Raw genomic sequence first — 18765 nt, 5'->3', positions numbered from 1 at the left:
CGTAATCAGTTTGTTCTCTTCTTATGAAGGAATATATGTCAGTTTTGTCAATTAGTTTGTTTTCATCTTCAAGGTTGTTGTTTTTCGCGCCTTTAAGTTTGTCCAAACTGCCAAGTAGCTTGATTTCAATTAAGTGAAAAAAAAAACGACTAGCGAGAACCAAAAGCTCAAGGTTTGGAATGGCGCGTTAGCTTGTTATTTAGGTTCAGAGAGGTCGTACGTTTTAGCTAATCTTTGTATAAGATGCCATAGTGCGTCTTTTGTCAGAAAAAAAAAGGTTTTACGGCTTTGCATACTTCTAGAAAGTGTTATTAGCCCTCCAAAAAGGAGACTCTTTGCACACTAATTTTTTGTGTTTGTTTTTGGCCAGAAAACATCGACTTCCATTGGGTGGATGGCAAAGTGGAGCGACAATAGTCAGTCAGTGTGAACTTGTATGCTCCTTTCGGGTTTTTGTTGCTTTCCGTTTAAGTTGAGCAACGTTGATAGCGTCACATATTAAAGCCTTAAGTCCAAGCACACTAGCTGTGGTACTCCAGGTCACAAAAAGAAAAATTCATTTCAGACATGGACATAGTTTTCAACATAGATGAAAAAAACCGGACCAGACCAATTTGATCCAGAAAACCCGGGAACCAGTGGTCCAGCCGGCTCGGTTCGATTAAAAGATGGGCTATTGGAAAATACCGGATCAAAGGGCCGCTTCTGTGTTCTGTGCACTTGATCTAGCATGAGGGGACCATTCGGATGTCTTTTCACTTGTGAATGATTTGAGTATATATAAATATGACTATTTTCAAATTACGGTTCAACCAGTTGACCCACTGGTTCGACCATTGAACCAGTGACCTCACCTGTTCGATGATTGTTTCAGCTTTTCGTTCTACGGTTTTCAGATGCATCCTTTAATCCACAGCTTCTTATTAGGCTATACATTTCTAAAACATAGCGAATGATAACATTATGAGACAAGTATTTTTCCTATGCTAGTATGCATACATCATTTTCACATGAGCAGTCTCACAATTATCAAATAAAAGAAAGGTAGCCAAAGTTTGACTGGACAAACCCAAGAACATAATTTTCTGAAAAAAAAAAAGGAGCTTGGTAAGGAAATTGGAGGTGCTCAGCCCTTTGAACGCGTTGGTCTGGCCCGTATGTATCCCTGATGAAAGTTGGATTGGGCCTAGGCCAGGTTGGTGTTGCGAGTGGCCTTTGCTTTGCTGGCCTATTTGGTATGGTCGTATGGACACAGTTTTGGGGCTGAGATGGTAATTGCTTGGAAGTTGGCTGCATTAAATAGGCTTATTGTATGGTAATCTATTGTCTACTGACTATCAGTACCATGACAGCTTGGCAAGCATCAGGACAAAGTAAACATTTTGACCTGTATTAACTAATTGGTGAATTAATAGGGAGTCAAGAAAGTTGCTCTGGTTATAAATCACCGACAGGTCTAAAATACTACAAGCACATACATGAACAACAGAACATGTGAGCTGCACATACAGTTGCTGTCCTGGATTCTCAGATGTTCAGAAGCTGAATGCGCATGTCTGTGGACTTACCAATTCGTAGCCTGTATCTTTGCCTTGCCGGCCACTTTCAGGTCAGGGATGGGACCGCCCTGCAAGCTCAATAGTTGTCGCACTGTGAGACAACTCAACAGAGGTGTGTTCGTATCACCCCTCTAAAACCCGAAACATCTAAATTTTAGAGGTTTGGCACCGAACAGCCCTCTAATCCAGCGTCTAATAAAACTGTGATTCTTTAGAGGGACCGAGCCCTCTAAAGTTTTTAGAGGCTTATAATGGAAAACGAACACACCCATAGAGTCAGAGACATGCAATAGGGTCTGCCGGCCCTTCTTTTCATTGGACATGGGCAGCAAATTAGGAAGTTCAGTCACAGCAGCAGAGCACAATTGTTTGTTCCCAATGCGTGATTCAAAAAAATTGTAAACTGCAATTTCTGGCGCCTCCAGAACTACACGGCAGAACGCTGCAGCAAAGTGGTGATTTGAAACGTCAATTACGGACTTGGTTACTCAAAGTAAGAAAAAAAATCACAAGCTTCATTCAACATCAAAATTCGATCGATAAAAAAGACGGTAGGTTAGGTATACCACCACGGTAAGAAGCACCTTCTGAATGGGAGGATAGCAGAGACGGAGGGGGGGGGGGGGGGCGGGGGGGTAGAATCAAAATGAGTGGGGCAAGGCCAAATAGTAGCAAATAAATTACAAGAGATGAAACACAGAAAAAGATTTTTAGTGATTTTTTAGTAAGAATACTTCAAAGGCACGAGAGATGAAACACACAAAAAGCTTCTCAAAACGGAGTAGGATATTTCAATCAATTTCTATCATGCCACATCAAGATCAAAGGGAGAGAGCCTTTTTCAGAGAAAGGGAGCAAGAGATACGTAGCCATTATCCAATTTTAGGGATTCATTTAGAATATCTAACAAGAAATGTTTCGCCCTCTTCTTTTCGCAAGGATTTTCTCAGCTACAAAGAGAGGTAAATCTTAGCAGATTAACAATGGTCTATATAGTGTAATCAGCCACCCATCCACTCTTATTTCAAAGAATGTGACTTGAAACTGGACACGAATTCATTCTCCTAGGGTTGGTTAGAGGTAAGAGCAATTCCAACCCACCTACTACGTGCGTGTTTAGCATAGCACCAACTCAAGAAAATTCGTAGAGTTCTTAGAGCTGCTCATACCCAGCTTCAGAAATTCTTGGAGCTAGAGTTGTAAATAAATCAAGGATTTTTTGCTAACTTATTGTGCTTTTATTTTAGATTTAAAATAAAAATATAAAATATTTTAACCTATTTTACAAACTTCAGCTCTAATATGGGAGCTGGAGCCACAGCAAACAGTCCCTACTTATGGCTTTCGGTCCCTATTCGACCCAATTGAGGACCTCTCATCCAATTTCTCTCTCCTACTTCACAACTCTAACAGCTTGCCTTGATTGCTTCAAAGAGTCCTATACTTCTGAAATGTAAGGAGTTGATCTTCCTTCACTTATCACAGATTCTGCTAGATTCGGCAACAAGCACACGACCGACACAACTGGCGTGCTCTTGCAGCCTCTGATCCATCTATGATCTATGTAATAATGTAACATCATCCTGCTATTGAACACAGTTCGTCGTAGTAGCAAGCCTTAATAAGGTTAACTAGCAAGTATCAACTAATGCACTTAGAAAAGATAGCAAAGTGACAATTGCAATTGGCCCCTTCTCAATCTCTGATGGAAGAGTATTTTCCTTACTTTCTACAAGTTTATAACACCACACCATTCTTTGGCAAAGAACACAAACGTGCATGTATGTCACCATATGCACATTTGTTCAGGCACACTGCCTCGTATCTGTACCACCTATTTTCCACATTTCTACCTTTCTAACCATTGCCATCCATCCTAAAATTTCTCTCTTTTAACATGAAAAATGGGAACGCCTCTTTCGATTACAAGAGAATATGAAAAAGGGGGAGTGACTGTTTTGACTATCCATAGTCATCGTCCTTTGCGCCAATAATGTGAAAACCAAAATGCACGGCCTTCACCTGACCAATCGAATTTTCATGCGCTTCCTCTGCGACATGTACCCTCAATTCTCAATCCCCCGATGATGTCATAAATTCAGCAGCTGTAATTTTCTTATTATGCACAGAATCTTCGTCTCTACATAAACAAGTAAAATTGTGAGACCAACAATGCAATGATAAACCTATCCAATTTGTACGACAAAGAAAAATAAAGGGGAGCAGTTCATATTACTCGAAGGTTAGCCCGAATCACTTCCTCCAGTGATTCCGCAATTTCCAGTTGCTTCATCACTGTAGCTTGCAGCACCTGCCCAACAAAAGAGGGGCTCTTATTTTCACTCTGAGATTGGCAGCAACATTTTGATACTAATTTCTTTGGACAGTCTTGAATCATCTATCTCAAGGATGCATGAGAATGATATGCTTATTCCTCCACTTCTTTGTTTTATTGAAAACAGGAATATTTTAGTCGCCTTGTATTCAGAAATGTTTTTACATCCTATGGTCTTTTGCATCCCAACATTTTGAATGCCAAAATATTCACTAATTTTTGTTTTATGCAGTTAGAAATGGAGATAAACTGACATACTTAATGGATGCTTACCTTCTTTGTTCGCTCCAGGTCAGACTCAATACATTTTATTCTATCCCACGACTCCAAGAGGGATCGTTCTTTCTCTAGGGGAATCCCTGGGGGCTTGCTGCCAAGCTCATCGACTTTCCCTTCAAGCCTCTGAAGGCGCTCGATGATAGGACTGATGCGGTCTACACTGAATGTCTCTACTGCCGGATGATCATCAGAAACCGGTTCAGGTTCAGCTGGAGGTAGTGGGTTGTTGACCCTTGTCTCCTGCTGATCATATGCTATGTGGAAGAAGGCGAAGACTTTGACAATCAAAGCCAGAAGTAATCTGAAGAAGCGATGGACTGTTCCTTCATCCGAAACCTCTTTAGGTACTACTGTACCTTGTCTATTCCTTGAGGGACCTATAGAGAGCAAAGATATGTGAATAAAGAATCAGTGGATGAATTCAAGAGAATAAATGCAACAGATTGTTCTCTAGGGTTAAACACTTGAGCAGCATGCTATCCTAGGCAAACAAGAAAATCAACAAAGTTGAAATCTTTAACACAAGATTACTGTTGAAATGGTAGTTGTCTCTTTATAGTTCGACATATAACCATGGCATGCATGAAATGTAAAGCTAGCATTTTGTATGTACTCATCCTTAGGAACTCACTATTTGCAGTATACAGTTCAGACTTCAGAGTGAGGATATTTCTTTTCAGAATCAGGAAAGTGAGTGGAGATGTCTGGCGAATGAAAAAGTAGCAGCTTCATCATATTACAGAAATTTACATTCCAGAAGAACCAGTGAGAACATACCTGCCATACGTGCTGCTGTGCTGGTATTCAGTGGCCGAACTTTAGCTCTTACTTCTGAGGCGCTGCTTTTATCTGACATTGATCCTCCTCGACCATAGTCAACCGTTTTGTCCACCACAACAAAGTGATCGTCACAACTGTAATAAGCTGCAGAGTCTCGTGCTCTCATCTGCATCTATGTAAAAACATATGCTTCAGTACCATACTTTTTTTGGCATTAGGACAAGACAACAAGGATAAGCTACATTGTTGGAACTTAAAATGTCACCTCTTCACGAACTGGAGCCAATCGACTACACCCCACTGTGCTTCTCTCCACTGTGTTTCTCATCATTGGAGAACCTAGATCATCAATGTCAGATCCTGACTCCACTGTTGACGTGTCACTGTTTCTACCCTGTCATCCGATATAAGAAAAGTAACGTAATTGTAAGTAGTTGCCTGATAAATGTGATCGATGGAGCAAAAGGGTTCATCCATTTTTTTTTCTGAATGCGCATGAGAGCTGCATATCATTCCATTAAATAAGAAATGGAAATATGTACAATACCCAGCACAGCCCTTACAATCTTTGGAACTAAAGGGTTCATCCATATTAAAGAATATGGCATGATTCAATAAGTGGTTCAGAGTGTAGAGTTTACCTTCAAAAGATGTAGTCTAGCAAATGAACTCCTTCTCTGCTCAATCTCAGATAAACGTCTGGTATGTCTTGTAAATTTTGCTTCCTTGTTATGTGCAAGCTACAAGCAACCACACAAAGTACTACTGTTGTCAGATGGTGCATGGAAAAGACAAGGTTATCAAAACATGCATCAAATACAGTTGTAGTATTCTACTGAAGCTACCAATAAAAAAGCTATCATCTTTGCAGACTTTCATTAAACTAGAGTGAGGACATTCAACCTAATTGGCATGTTCAGCTGAGATTTACAACATGAGTTACACAAAATTTATGTTCATAGTTAATCTGAAGAAAGATTTGTATGTGTGACCAGCATATAAAAGCAAATGTACTGAAATCCACTTAAACTCCTAGTTTCGTAGGAAAAAAAAACATCCAAGTTGTAACTATGTCCAGTACAAGATGTATGGAAGTTATTAATACATTTCCTTTTCAAAATTATCTTAAATAACAAATTCTAAAACAGAATCTCATAATGCAACCCGAATAAAAATAACAGATGTTGCCATATGGGTATATGGATATGAAATAAATTAATGCAAGTTACCTTCATGACATTTGGATCATTCCATGGACCTTTGTTAGACCTGAGACATCCTCCCTCAGCAGCACAAGTGCATGTTCCACCCAAAAATTCAGGAAGTTGGCTATAAATAGCAAAAGAAAACACACTCAACTAAAGCAAATGGAATACAGTAATTATGATAAGGAAATTATGCTTAGATGGTTAAAAACAGCATTATAGAAATCATACCTTGCATCTATTACTTCAAGAAGTCTATTCTGAAACTTTGTTCCCAAAACCTATAATTGAGGCTCCATCAAAATCTATACCAATTATTTTGACAAAAGCAGGACATAAAGCAACTCCAGTGATCATTTATGCTCACATGTATCTTTGAGGCAGTTTTAGGGTCCAGAAAACCTTTCACTGAATTCCATAGTAGCTTGAAACCACTACCAGCATTCACAACAAACATCTGATGCAGTGTCTGAGCATACGAATAAAGTGTTACCCGATCTGGCACCAAGTATTGACCAAGAAAAGCACCAAGTATTGACCAAGGAAATCAACAAAAGTACACATACCTCAGGATAGTAGTCACTGTCAATCTTCTGCATTCTACTTAACATATCTCTTGCTGTTTTGCTGAAGTTCTTGAGACCCTGCATCATGATTCTCAATCAGCAGCGAATATTGCAGGAATAGTCATTACTCACACTATGTTCGGTTGCAAACTAAGAGGTTACTAAGCTAATGTTTCAAGAGATAAATCCTTTAAATATGAAAGAATCATCATACCACGCCATCGACATCTAGTATAGTGGTTGTCGAATCAATATGCCTTTTCGCTGCAATAGAGCATGCAGGAAACCTGTCCCTGAAGGCTCTCTCAAATTCTTGCACATGATACTTCATGTAACGGTCAACCGTAGTAATGTGCATCAGTTTGTTTGGTTCCACTTTCCCTAATCTCTCAATGTATACTGGTCTTCCCTGCCTGTCAACTCCATGGTAGCCCTGAGGATAATAGCATAGCACCTCGTCTAGCTCCTCAAAATTAAAGTCCTGCAAGATTTAATTACAATTGATAGACTTGAGATATAGCTTTTCAGGGTTCCATGAAGCAAAAAAATGGATTTGAGATCAGAGACGATATTCTGCAAATAAAGACACACTGGCATTTATCTCTTGCATGCCAAAAGCTACCACTTTAAGATGGTGAAAGGTATTTCTCACATTAAGACTACGCAACCTTATGAACCAACAGAAAATCGCTGCCAGAGAACATGGTTGTAATGTTACTGTATCAACTAACCCAGAAGCATTAGCCTCACCTCTAGTATTGTGTCTGCTCCAAACTCTTTTCTCCACTGGAGCATCTCAGACCACATTTGGATCGCCTTCTCGGTGTCAAATTTTCTAGCCTTCAAAAACCTTCAGATATACCACAAGAATGTGGAATTGCAACTGTCAGAGTCTTATGCTGATAAGGAGCTATCCATACTCTTGTAGATTTCAGTGTGTACATTATTCATAGTGCACCAACCTCAGCAACAAGTGATAATCATTATGCTTGTCAGGTAGCAAGTTCCTGTTCAAAAGTTCTTGCTGGAAGGAAAAGACAGCACGTTCCTCTTGCTCATCCCTGACATCTTCGATTGTGAAGGATGAGGCCCGATGCTCCACCTTTCGTTTCCCCCTCTTCTTGAGTGAATGTGTGAGCTTGTTTGATGCGTTCAGTGCCTTTTTCTTCAGTGACCCGATGGATAGCCGCCTTCTCTCATCCTCTGAATTCTCCACATCTGACCTCCGTTCTTTCCTGTCATCAAGCGTTAACAGCCCTTCCATGCTTGCTGAGCGACGCCGCACTTCAGAAAGAGCAAGAGGATTTAAGTTTGTGATATGAATGGACAATAGCTGCTATACTGTCACTAAGATAAAAGAAATAGTATGCATATGTACCTGACATTTTGTAGGAAGCAGAGGACTGAAAGTCTACGGATTCTGTAGTGCTGTAAAGAGATGGCACAGATAGACCTGGAATGGAGTAGAGATTGAGCAAAGTATCATGGGAATATGACAGCCAAAATTCGGAGTACAAAACAAGTATCCATTTTTTTTGCAAGAAGATGATTTTTTTTTGACGTGGACAAAGCTAATGTGATGTTCTTAGTCCCTAGTGAAAATGGGAAGGAGAACTTTAAAGGCACTGCATTAGGTTTGCGGTTAAGTGGGTTACAGACAAGAGGAATTTCCCAATTAAAATAAAGAATAAAACGCTCTGCACTGTATCCCTTGGTTTGGTAACCATCAGGTGAGTAACTACAGATTAAAGAGCCATAAAAATACGAGCTCAGCAAAAGGGCAGACAACTCCTGTACTGTATCAGCCTCCCGGGTGCAGGAAAACGAGGGTCAACAAAGTAATTTTGACGAGCTGTCAGTGGGTGACAATGAAAAAAAGACTAGAAATAGAGATGAAATGAGGATTTAATTCCAAGAAGAAAAAAAATGAAATGGTCCCAAAAGGTGCCTTGTTAACAAGACTTCTAGTAATCATTAGTGGTGCTTAATTTCCAAGACAGAGCAATCAAGCAGCACGCGTGAAAACACATTGGTCCTTGCACAACCAAGACAGAAGCAGCCGTGTGCAAGCAGTGGTGTCTGGCCTGACAAGGTTGCAGTTGCAGAAAAAAGGATAGTGGTCAACAAACAGCCTTTGACCAGGGCAGAGTTGATCAGAGCCAGCAGTTGCTGGGACGAGATTAAACCATGTTAATGCTGCTGATAACTGACGAGCAACGCACGTTTGCGTAACCTCGACGGCTGGATGTGATGTAATAGCCGATTGCTGAAGCTGAAAGAGAGCTAGAAATACGGACTGAATTTCAATGAAGGTGACTTCCATTGCTGCCGGTAGTGGGTACAGGTCAACCACTCGTTTTTAGGGCATGTTGGTATGGGCACCACGCCACCACCCGAATTAATTGGCTCTTGCTTTACCAAAAGGGCTTTTTGAGGCGTGCCAAAAGGACTATGTTCTGGGCCGGATAATGTGATCAGGAATGCTCAAAGAACCAAAACGAAGTGGTGCGGAATGCAGCAGAACATGAAGTACCGATTATGTAATTCCTGACACTTGATGAGCGTATAAAATTTAACAAAACTTGTAGAATTTGCTGGGTAAACCAAACAATTCCTTGCTCCGCAACTGGGATGTCAGAGCCGCGGAGATTCCGTAGTGAAAATCTTTCGCTTACGAAACCCTCTGAAGGCCGGAGAAAAAAAATTGCAGGATTGACCGTGAGAAGAAACAAGAATTCGGCTCTGGCAAAAAGATGAGAAGGATTTCAGAAGTGAAATTAGGAAGGTTGCAGGTGAACCGTCACCGTTGCGTCAAATTTGGTGTGGCTCCGGCAGCAATGAATTCGCGCTTTTGTTTCAGCAGTCGACGGGACGGGACGGGCCAGCGGTCACCATGAAATACAGAGGAGCTCCCTCCGTCCAGCTGGATTGCTGTATCATCCACGAGGGGGGAGGCAAACAACCGCCGGCGAGAAAAAGGGGAAAGGAAACGCAGGCACACCACGCGCTCGAGGCCAAATTCAGCACCGATCCCGACCGGATTCCCATCGAAAGGGCCAACGAAGGCGACGATCCCCATCCCAGTTCTTGAAGACAAAAAGAGATGCAAAACGATAACCAGAGGCCAGCGCCAGAAAGACGATCAGGGGAAACGACAGGGGATCCCAAACGACAAGGCAGAAGGAGAAAATCTCACCTCCTCCGGGACGGGGACCGAGTTCCGCCGGCAGTGGGCGAGGGCGACCCCCGGCTCCTTCCTGGGCCGCGGCTCCAGGCAGTCACCGGCCGGCGACCGCGCTCAGTCAGATCCTCCCCTCCCGCCGCCGCCTCCGGCCAAAGAAGCTCAGAGCTCGAGCGAGCACGCCACGCAACGCGGGAGCGGGCAGCCTGCCTATATCGTTTGGGCAATTGGGCGACGGTGACGGGCGAAGGCGAGGTGGGGAGGGTGGGAAAAAGAGGACAGGGTGTCCGCTTGCCTATTCCTCGGCACCGTCGGCCGTTGCCCCGTCGCGCCGCGCTGCGCCTGCTAATTATACGCGTAGGGAGTGGGGGGAGGGGGAGGAGGCCGCTGCTGCGATCGTTGCAACGACGCCGGCGGGGCAAGCAGGGGGGCAGAAGAAGGAGAAGCTTTTCTGCTTCTGCCCCTTGGCGCTTCCGCGGAGCCCGGCCGTGCGATTCCGCGGGTATCCGGAGGGGTTTGTGCAAAAAGCTCGCTACCCTGTGGGGCTGTGGGCCATCTGGCTGCTGGTCTTCCGGTTCCGGGCGTGGGGCCTACCTGTCTATTTTTTTCTGCTTCGGCAGGTAGGGCCCAGCGGCAGGGCAGAAGCAGCTCACGCCGTGAGCCCGGCTCCTCTGAATAAAGGCCTCCATGCTGGTCCCCATCTTTGCTTTGATTTTGATTTCCTGCTGGCGCCCTTGATTTTAGGGGCTCGCTCGTATTTTCTTTCCTCTGCTTGCTTAATTTTAAAAAAAAAATCGGTCGACGTGGTTTCCTTCGACAGAAAGAAGTGGTTTTTTCTTTTGACAGCTCATGGAGAATTTTCACCAAATCATTTTAAGTGGATAGAAAAGGGGTGTTACTCTCATTTATTTTCCAAAGCAAAACTGACGAGCAGCCGGAGGCCGGCCGGCCGGCCAGGACAGCCACTCCGGTCGTGGAAAAGAAAAAAAAAAGGCAAGGTTTTTATCGCCCTTGGCAAGACAGTGAAAAAGAAATGGGTAAAGTCTATTTTTAGCCATCTAACTATTACCAGAGTTTGAACTCTAAAACCGGATATTCTTGACCATCAAACTATCAAAATCATTCATATTTGGCCATCGGACAGTTTTGCCGAGTGGTTTGGGTGACGTGGATGCCACGTGGCTATGGGTCCACCTGTCAGCCATCATCTCCCCTTTTCTTCTATCATCTCCCCTCTCTCTCTCTCTCTCTCTCTCGCTCCTACTGCATCGTCGGCCGAGCCAGCTCGAGCTCCACCACGGGCCAGTAATGCTAGCCGGGCGAGCTCGAGCTCCGCCGCGGGCGCTCTTCTCCTACGGGATCTTCAGCACTAGCCTTCTCGTCCTCATCGTCAGCATCGCATAGCTTCACGCAGTGAAGGCTGCTGGAGCACCATCCGCCGCAGGCGTCATCGTCCACCTCGGCGTTGGCGAGCGGGGCGGACGCGGGGGACGCGCTGCTGAGCGGGGAGGAGAAGTTCGTGGCGGGGGAGGTTGTGGCGGTGCTGCAGGTTCCAGTGGGGAGATGGAGGCGGCAGCGAGGCCGGTTCCGGCGGGGTTCGTGGCCGAGGTGGTAGCCGCGGTACGGGAGCCGGCGATCGCGAGGCTGGGCGCGAAGGTGCTCCTCGTCGTGCTGCTGGAAGAGGGGATTGCGGGCCACGAGCGGGAGTGCGTCATCGGCATCCTAGCTGCCATCTACGAGGGTGGAGGAGGCGGCGGCGACAGCGAGGAGAATGGGGCGAAGCCACCGCCGCCACTAGAGGTAGTGAAGGCAGCGGTGGTGGCGAAACAGGACAAGTGCAGCGCACGCGGATGACGCAAGGGTGAGCTGCAGCTCCGCCGCGGGCAGCGTAGCCGGCCAGGCGAGCTAGAGCTCTGCCGTGGGCCAGCACCGCCGCCCGGCGCGAGCTGGAGAGGCATGGCTGGAGGGCGGCAGTTGGCGTAGGGTGAGAAGAGAGGGAGAGGAGAGGAGAGAAGAGAGGGAAAGGAGAGAAGAGGGAGAGACGAGAGAGGAGGTCTGGCAGGTGGGTCCCACTGCCATGTGACGTCCACGTTAGCAAAACCACCACCACGTGGCATCCACGTCACCCGAACCACCCAACAAACCCGTCCGATAGACAAATATAAACGGTTTTGATAGTTTGATGGTCAAGAATACCTAGTTTTGGAGTTGGATGACCAAAATCGAACTCAGGTGATAGTTGGATGGTTAAAAATGGACTTTATCCAAAAGAAATTGCGTTATAAATATGGATATCCACACATGTCCTCTATAGTTTCTTGGGCTTGTGGAGGCGAGAGTGACAGGGTGACATGGGCAATAGCCTTCCGTTACGAGCGGAAGTAGGAGTCATTATCGCGACAGGACAGAAACGAGAACTATAGTTTCAACATTTTAACTTTTTTTTATAGAGTATTGTGTTAAACGATTTCTAGAAGTGTCATACCATCTCTTGTAGATTTAATTTGATAAATAAAATAACATTGTATAGTTTTATTTGAGAACTGGATGGTAGCCCAGTTGGTCTCACCCTTGGTAGGGTGCGGGGTGGACCGGCCAGGGGTCGAACCCTAGTCCTCGCGCCACGGTCATCGGGATGGCAGGAGGCTAATCTACCATCATCTTGCCTCTAATATATAGCTTCATTTCACGATCCAATATGTTAGCTATAGTATTTAGTTGTTTCATGGTGCTTAGATTAAACGTGTTATATGGATTGTGTAAAGAAAGCGCACGATGATGTATTACTATCAGCGGATTGTTCAATTTCAATCTCAAAAGTCTTGGTATTATATTTACATCAAATTTCATCCCCGTGAAATCTAAGTATTCTCTTTCCTCATCGTGTTCATACCATGTCACTATTTTTATCTACGTGATATGTCACTGGATGAGAGTAAAATTCTATAAAACTTACATTAACAACGGTCTGGTCTTGCGCATGCGGATGTGTTGTTCCATCCGGCATCCGCTACCGCCGGAGCAATCGACAAAACGCCGACCTCACCGTGGCAGAGAGAATGCGACACGCATGAAACATTCTATGGCATCGTACCGTTATTCTTTCTGTAGTACTTAGTTTTTTTTTCCATTCTTTTGGCACGGTCGGGGAAGCATGTGCACCGAGCTACCGAGTCGTCCGGGATTCCGGCGGGCGCGGGCGGGGGTGCGGTGCGGACCGGCGTAGGCTACTGCGTGAGTGGAGACTGGAGTGAGACTGGAGAGACCGCGCAGCGCCGCAGCGAGCATGGCACCTATGGCAGGGCTGCAGCGTCCTCGGCTCGCTTTGGAGGGGCGCGGCTTTTGAGGCGGTCGTGTCGGGATCCGGCCGAGCAGCGACTAGTGATCTACAGCCCGGGTAGCGTTGCTCCTGCTGGCTCCCCCCACGTCAGCTCTCACCTTCACTCTCACCTCTCCAATGCATAGGCTGCAGTGCAAGCTCTCACTTCTCTCTTCTCCATGTCAGCTTTTCTTTTTCAGATTTAATTATTTCAACCTCCGCGTGGACCAATAGAAACGCGCCATGTCACTCCCGCCCCACCCCTCTCACCCGACGCCAGTGCGCCGCCTCGCTCCCGCCCCCGCACGCTTGCCAACGCGGGCGAGAGCGCCCGCTCCCGCCCGGCAGGATTGCTCCCGTCTTCTCTCTCCTTCCCGCCCGCCTCTCGCCTCGCTCCCACCTGAGCCGAGCCGACAGGGGGGCGGTACTGCCCCCCATTAGCACCAGCCTGATACCTAATCGTGCTCGTCCTGTCGCTTCCTTTCCTTCCTAGGCTCTACTAGAGGTCCAATCATTTGTTTAGTTTTAGATAGTTCTACCTGAACTACCTCTTCCTATATGATTGAGCAGGCGTTCAGCTCCTCCAGCTTATAAGCAGAAACCGTTTTAAAAATATTTAGCAAAACAGTTTACCTGTTTATTTCATAAATGGATCGAAGAAGCTATATGCTCTTAGCTATTTGATGTGTTTGAGCAGCTGATTTTTTGTTTGCACTCAATTTACAATTTTAAATCATATGAAAATAAGTAGATAAATAAATAAAAATATTAGTTAACTAATTATCATTGTTTTCTCATATTATTAGTAGAGTAATTTTTAAAGAAGGAGTTAATCCTCACATAATACCCTTATTTTCATGTTTTTTCGTTCCTATTTTCTTTTCTTCTCATTTTTTCCTTCCTCCCTTCCTCTCTCCACTTATGGCTGCAGTCATCTCCTGATCCTGATCCCTATGCACCCACGCAGCCCCACTCGCGCGCCGCCCGTCTGAACGGCCGTCGCTGGCCACCTGGGCACCCGCCGCGGCCAAGCTTGCCTCCGCACCCACTAGCACCTCCGCGTCGGGCGCTGGCGCACCTGCCTCAGCACTCGAGCGCAGCCCACCCCTGCGATGGCCACCGGGGGCCTGCATCGGCGCTGGCCACGGGCCGTACTGGCCATGACTGCTTCGACTCCCACCGTTGGCCTCGCGGTCCGCCACTGCCCACCGCGAGCATGCGCCGGCGGCCTGCGCCTCGAGCTCGCGCCGACGGCCGCCGCCTCCTCTGCCTTAGGCTCGCGTCGGGGACCGCATCCTCTGCCTCGGGCCTCCGCGTCGCGCTCACACCGGCAGCCTCCATCTCCATGCCTCTCGCGAGGGCAAGCAGGTCAAACGGATGGGACGATTTTAGGCTCCCCCTCCGTCGTTGGGCTTCAGAAAGCGCGATTTCAGGGGCTCCTCCAGCGGAACTGTCGTGGAGCACCCTGTTTGGTAGGGCTTCGCGTGGAGCCAGAGCTGGAGCCGGTTTGACAGGGCTTCGCGTGGAGCCGGAGCTGGAGCCGGTTTTGAAGCCTGCCAAAGGCTCTCAAACTCAAATTACATGAAACAAATTCGTTTGTGGCAAAGGGATCAGCTAAAATGATCCTCCGCGAATTGAAAGAAAGAATCGTGACAGCATTTGTTTACCCACGCAGACACCGCGCGTGCTAAACTCTGAAGGGCACGTTCGGTACTTGTTGCTTTTGCTAGATAGAGCTATGTTTGGTTTTCCCACGAAGAAAACGTTGGGATTGATTGAATCATAACGAGCCGGACCGAGCTGAGCCGGCTTACGAGCCGGACCGAGCTGAGCGGGCTTGTTGGTTGAATCTTAACGAGCCGGCTCGTTATCCAGGCCTGGTTGAAGCTAAGGTTAAGCTGATGTGCCTGCTGCCAACCTCGTGCTTCCCGTCTGCCTAGCTGCTTTGAGCCAATCTTCCATTATCTAGAAAAAAAAGAGCTGCTTTGAGCCAAGCTTAACAGTTGTTAATTGATGCTGTTGCATGCGGTGCACTGCCGGACCTCTTCAAATACAAAAAAGAATCTTTCTAAGCTTCATCCTTTTTAAAATGATCCCAATCGCCGGGTAAGGGGCTGTTTAGATGCCTGCCTTAGGCGCCACACCGCGCCTAAGGTGCGGCAGCCGATTTGGCCGCCACACCTGTGGCGCGAAATGTGAGGCGTGGCGTGGCGTGTTAGACAGGCATCCAAAGAGCCCCTAAATTTGAGAGCTTTTCAGCCTATGCATAAAACTACGGAGAAAATCTATTTTACTCCCATCACCAATCCACTTTTTTCGTTTAACCTCTGAACAAACTTAGGCTCAATTTACTTCCCAAACTATTTCAATTGGTCCAATATACCCCTACTGAGATCTTTTTTTATTTCTCCATGTACTTAACTTCAAATTTTGCCGCTTGACTTATAATATGATACCCTATACTACAAAAATACATTATGAATTTTTTTACAATTACTGTTCATGCAGAATTGTATCTCTATGATCAATTTTATATTAAGTCTTCCTAAACTATGAAAATAACCATGAAAAATTCTTAATGTATTCTTTTAAACATAAGACATCATGCTCTCCATCGGCACACAAAATTTGAACTTAAAAATTTTTAGGGGAGTAAATTGAGACTAAATTTTGCTCAGGGGGTTAAACAGATAAAAGTAAATTAGTGAGGGGAGTAAAATAGACTTTTTTAATTAGTAAAATGGAATTTTTCCTTTCATATAATACGAAATGTATAAGTACACATGATGAGTGTATAATTTGTCGTTGTTGGAGCCTGGATCGCAAGATATATGCACTCACCTAAAAACTGGCCTGCCCGGTGTTGTTGTTTTTCCAAAGTAGTCTACGATGACCTAGCTAATCTAGCTTGTCTTAAATGTAACTGTTCCCCCTCTAATTTCAGGTTCTGTCTTCTCCACCATCTCTAGCAAATGCCTTGCTTTCCATACACAATAATGTCACCTCAACATGCAGATAATCAAATGGAAAAGTATATAAGCTAAGAATAATTACTGTTAACATTTTTCATAACAACACAAGGTCATTTGAATGTTCAAAATATATAGAGATCCATAGAATATACAAATTAGAAAAGGGGTTCAGTTTACAGTGTAATAGGTGCTTACGTCATTTATTTGATAATTCTTTTAAAGTTTTTTGGCAACGCAGATATAAAAGTGGTGCTCTAAACGGGCTTTGCTAGAGCTTACCGGTTGAGACCCTACCATGGCTATACACGTGTAGAGAAGAAAAGAAAAACATGCGTGAAGTTTTGTTCTGACTTCTTCTCTGCACCTTTTACCGTAACTGAATTTTGTAGTTACGATTTGTGCAGAACTAAAGATAGCAGCCGAAGTTGAATGGGCCCTCATGAATGAAATAGAAACCGATGCGCACATTGATTCTGATTGGGTGGAGCATGGTCGGGCACGAGTCGTACGTGAATCGTACGTCGTACGTGTAGGCGTATAGCAACCATTGTTGGTCCTGATTTACTTGCTTCTACGAGCGAGCTGCCTAGGTTCGTAGTTGTTACTTACGGACTTCACCAGATGAGTAAATCTGTTCTCGATCAGTAGTGCGTTTTTAAGCAATCGATTTGGTACTTCATGTACGCACGAGGCAGGCTGTACTGTATGCTTAGTGACATGATGAAGTAATTAAACAGAAGCTTCACCATGCAACAACAAAGGTCTAACAGCAGTCTGACATGACGAAAGCAAACTGTATGCTTAGTGTATTTGGTTGCCACAAAGATTAATTAATTAATTAGGAACATGATGTGTTTTTGAGGCGGAGGTCGTCCACCTGAACTCAATAAAACCCGGATGAACCCACAGTGATATTATGTGTTAAGTACTTACTCCCTCCTATTAGAAATAAGCGAAGTTAACGATTTTAAACTTTGGTTGTTAATTATTTTTTATGCGTTAGTTTCGATATTTGAAAACGGCACGAGTAGATTTATCCGCAACATATATACTTTTTCTTTGGTTTTCTTACATATTTTGTAATAAAAATACTACTGCTCATATCATACTCGCGATTTTGGGACCATACGAGTACCCAAATCATCAGTAATACTCTATTGTGGATGGGGAAGTACAAGTATTGACCTCACGTTGCATGAATTAACTTCATGTGATTTTTATCACTCGTATTTTTTTTAAAATACTTCCTCCGTTCCAAACTATGTACATAGATGCCTAGCAAAATGACCTATAATTTAAAACGGAGGGAATACTAAATAATACTACTAGTGGACTACTAGCAAGTTGTCTGTGCGTCGTGAGAAAGGAGAAGCATTGCCACTACGTGATGCACCGATAAAGAACAAAGAAGAAAAGAGTTCCAGACGCCCGATCAAGATCGAACGGTTCACGTGGGTATACGAGATTGCAGACAAAAAAAAAACAAAGAAAACTCACTGATGACTGCGTTTTAAACTCAGGAGGCGTGCGTCCGTGTCTACTTGGATCCTGCGCGGTGGGGGGTCTCCCCGCAAACAAGCTAAGAAAGGCGCGCAGGCGCCGGCCGCCGGCGAAGACGGGCACTGTTTACCGTGTGGCTGCCGCCGGAGTGGGCGTCAGCAGCACCCTACCGGAGCAGACCAGGCTGCTTGCTTTTTCTGCCTTTGCATGGCGGCATCTCGCATGATAATGATCATCTCATCGGGCGATGATTCCGCGTGCTCCCCCTGCTTGCTTTCTGCTGCCTGCATGAGCTACCATCAGTATACTACTACTCGTACTTGGTGGACCGGCTTTATTTAATTTGTGCCCTAATAATATACATAATCGATCTCCTTTTCCTTTTCCAGTGATTCCGATCGATGGAAGAAAAGCAAGGGGACAGGGCAGGAGATAGGGTATGTAATCTGTATAATTGCCGGTTCACGCGTCTTTTTTTTTCTCGCAGGAGAGCTGAGTATTATTGTATTAATAGAAGAACACGTCTCTATTCTCTCGCTACGTAATTGAGATAGAATTAATGTTTATGGCCCCCTTAAGTTTCCAAAAGCTAGAATGACATGGTTCGTGGGGCAAATTTTGAATTATTATAAGGTGACGATATTGCCTCTTCAACTTATACATGAATTATGTATGTCTAGAAAAACTCATCATTTTTTTTGCTAAAGTAATTTAGTTGGGTAAACTGAGTGTGTATTCACGGGGATAAGTGTATGTGTGTATATACATGAAGTATATTTGTCCCTATACTATGATTTTTTAGAAAAGAATAGAAAGAATTAGTTAGCTAGATACTCTTTTTTTTTACGAAAAGTTTAGCTAGATACACTCGACTGTAGTTCAAATTAGTACAGGAACTACAGTGAGCAGCAACCCAAGTGTACTCGCTCGCAATCATGAAGAGCAATAGCGCCACCAATCAAGAACGCAGGAACGCTAGTTAAATCAGCAACTGACCAGTGGCTTACACTAAATTACAACACAACAGACAATGGTCTCGAAACCTTGACTGAAGCTAACATGTGTTTAA

At 44.8% G+C, this 18765-nt stretch overlaps 1 protein-coding gene across 2 annotated transcripts; it reads right to left on the bottom strand.

Annotated features, from left to right (window-relative positions):
* Nucleotides 1-3213: 3213 nt before the first annotated feature.
* On the bottom strand, nucleotides 3214-10369 carry LOC112896937 (phosphatidylinositol/phosphatidylcholine transfer protein SFH13-like). Of its 2 annotated transcripts, none has more exons than XM_025965059.1 (15): nucleotides 9921-10369; nucleotides 8103-8177; nucleotides 7687-8008; nucleotides 7475-7574; nucleotides 6939-7205; nucleotides 6725-6802; nucleotides 6526-6627; nucleotides 6390-6439; nucleotides 6183-6282; nucleotides 5595-5693; nucleotides 5219-5347; nucleotides 4951-5119; nucleotides 4168-4550; nucleotides 3796-3870; nucleotides 3214-3699 (listed from the first exon to the last, which is right to left on the bottom strand). In XM_025965059.1, exons 2-15 carry the CDS (start codon nucleotides 8107-8109, stop codon nucleotides 3679-3681), a joined length of 1902 nt encoding a protein of 633 aa, XP_025820844.1. In that variant the 5' UTR covers nucleotides 8110-8177; nucleotides 9921-10369; the 3' UTR covers nucleotides 3214-3678. The 2 variants fall into 2 exon arrangements, with proteins under 2 accessions (XP_025820844.1, XP_025820843.1); XM_025965058.1 differs by having other exon boundaries at nucleotides 4951-5125; nucleotides 9921-10367.
* Between the last annotated feature and the right edge of the window lie 8396 nt (nucleotides 10370-18765).

The sequence above is a fragment of the Panicum hallii genome, chromosome 6 (genome assembly GCF_002211085.1).
Source record: "Panicum hallii strain FIL2 chromosome 6, PHallii_v3.1, whole genome shotgun sequence".
Classification (NCBI taxonomy): Eukaryota; Viridiplantae; Streptophyta; class Magnoliopsida; order Poales; family Poaceae; genus Panicum; species Panicum hallii.
Note: the sequence above shows the minus strand (reverse complement) of the source record. Positions and strands in the feature narration are given on the sequence as shown.

Bases quoted from the DNA above. Each gene is read 5' to 3' on its own strand.
- LOC112896937 (XM_025965058.1), bottom strand. The intron at 7,206-7,474 runs GTGAGGCTAATG...TAAATCTTGCAG, and splicing joins GAGCAGACACAATACTAGAG to GACTTTAATTTTGAGGAGCT. The intron at 6,803-6,938 runs GTATGATGATTC...ATCATGATGCAG, and splicing joins TACTAGATGTCGATGGCGTG to GGTCTCAAGAACTTCAGCAA.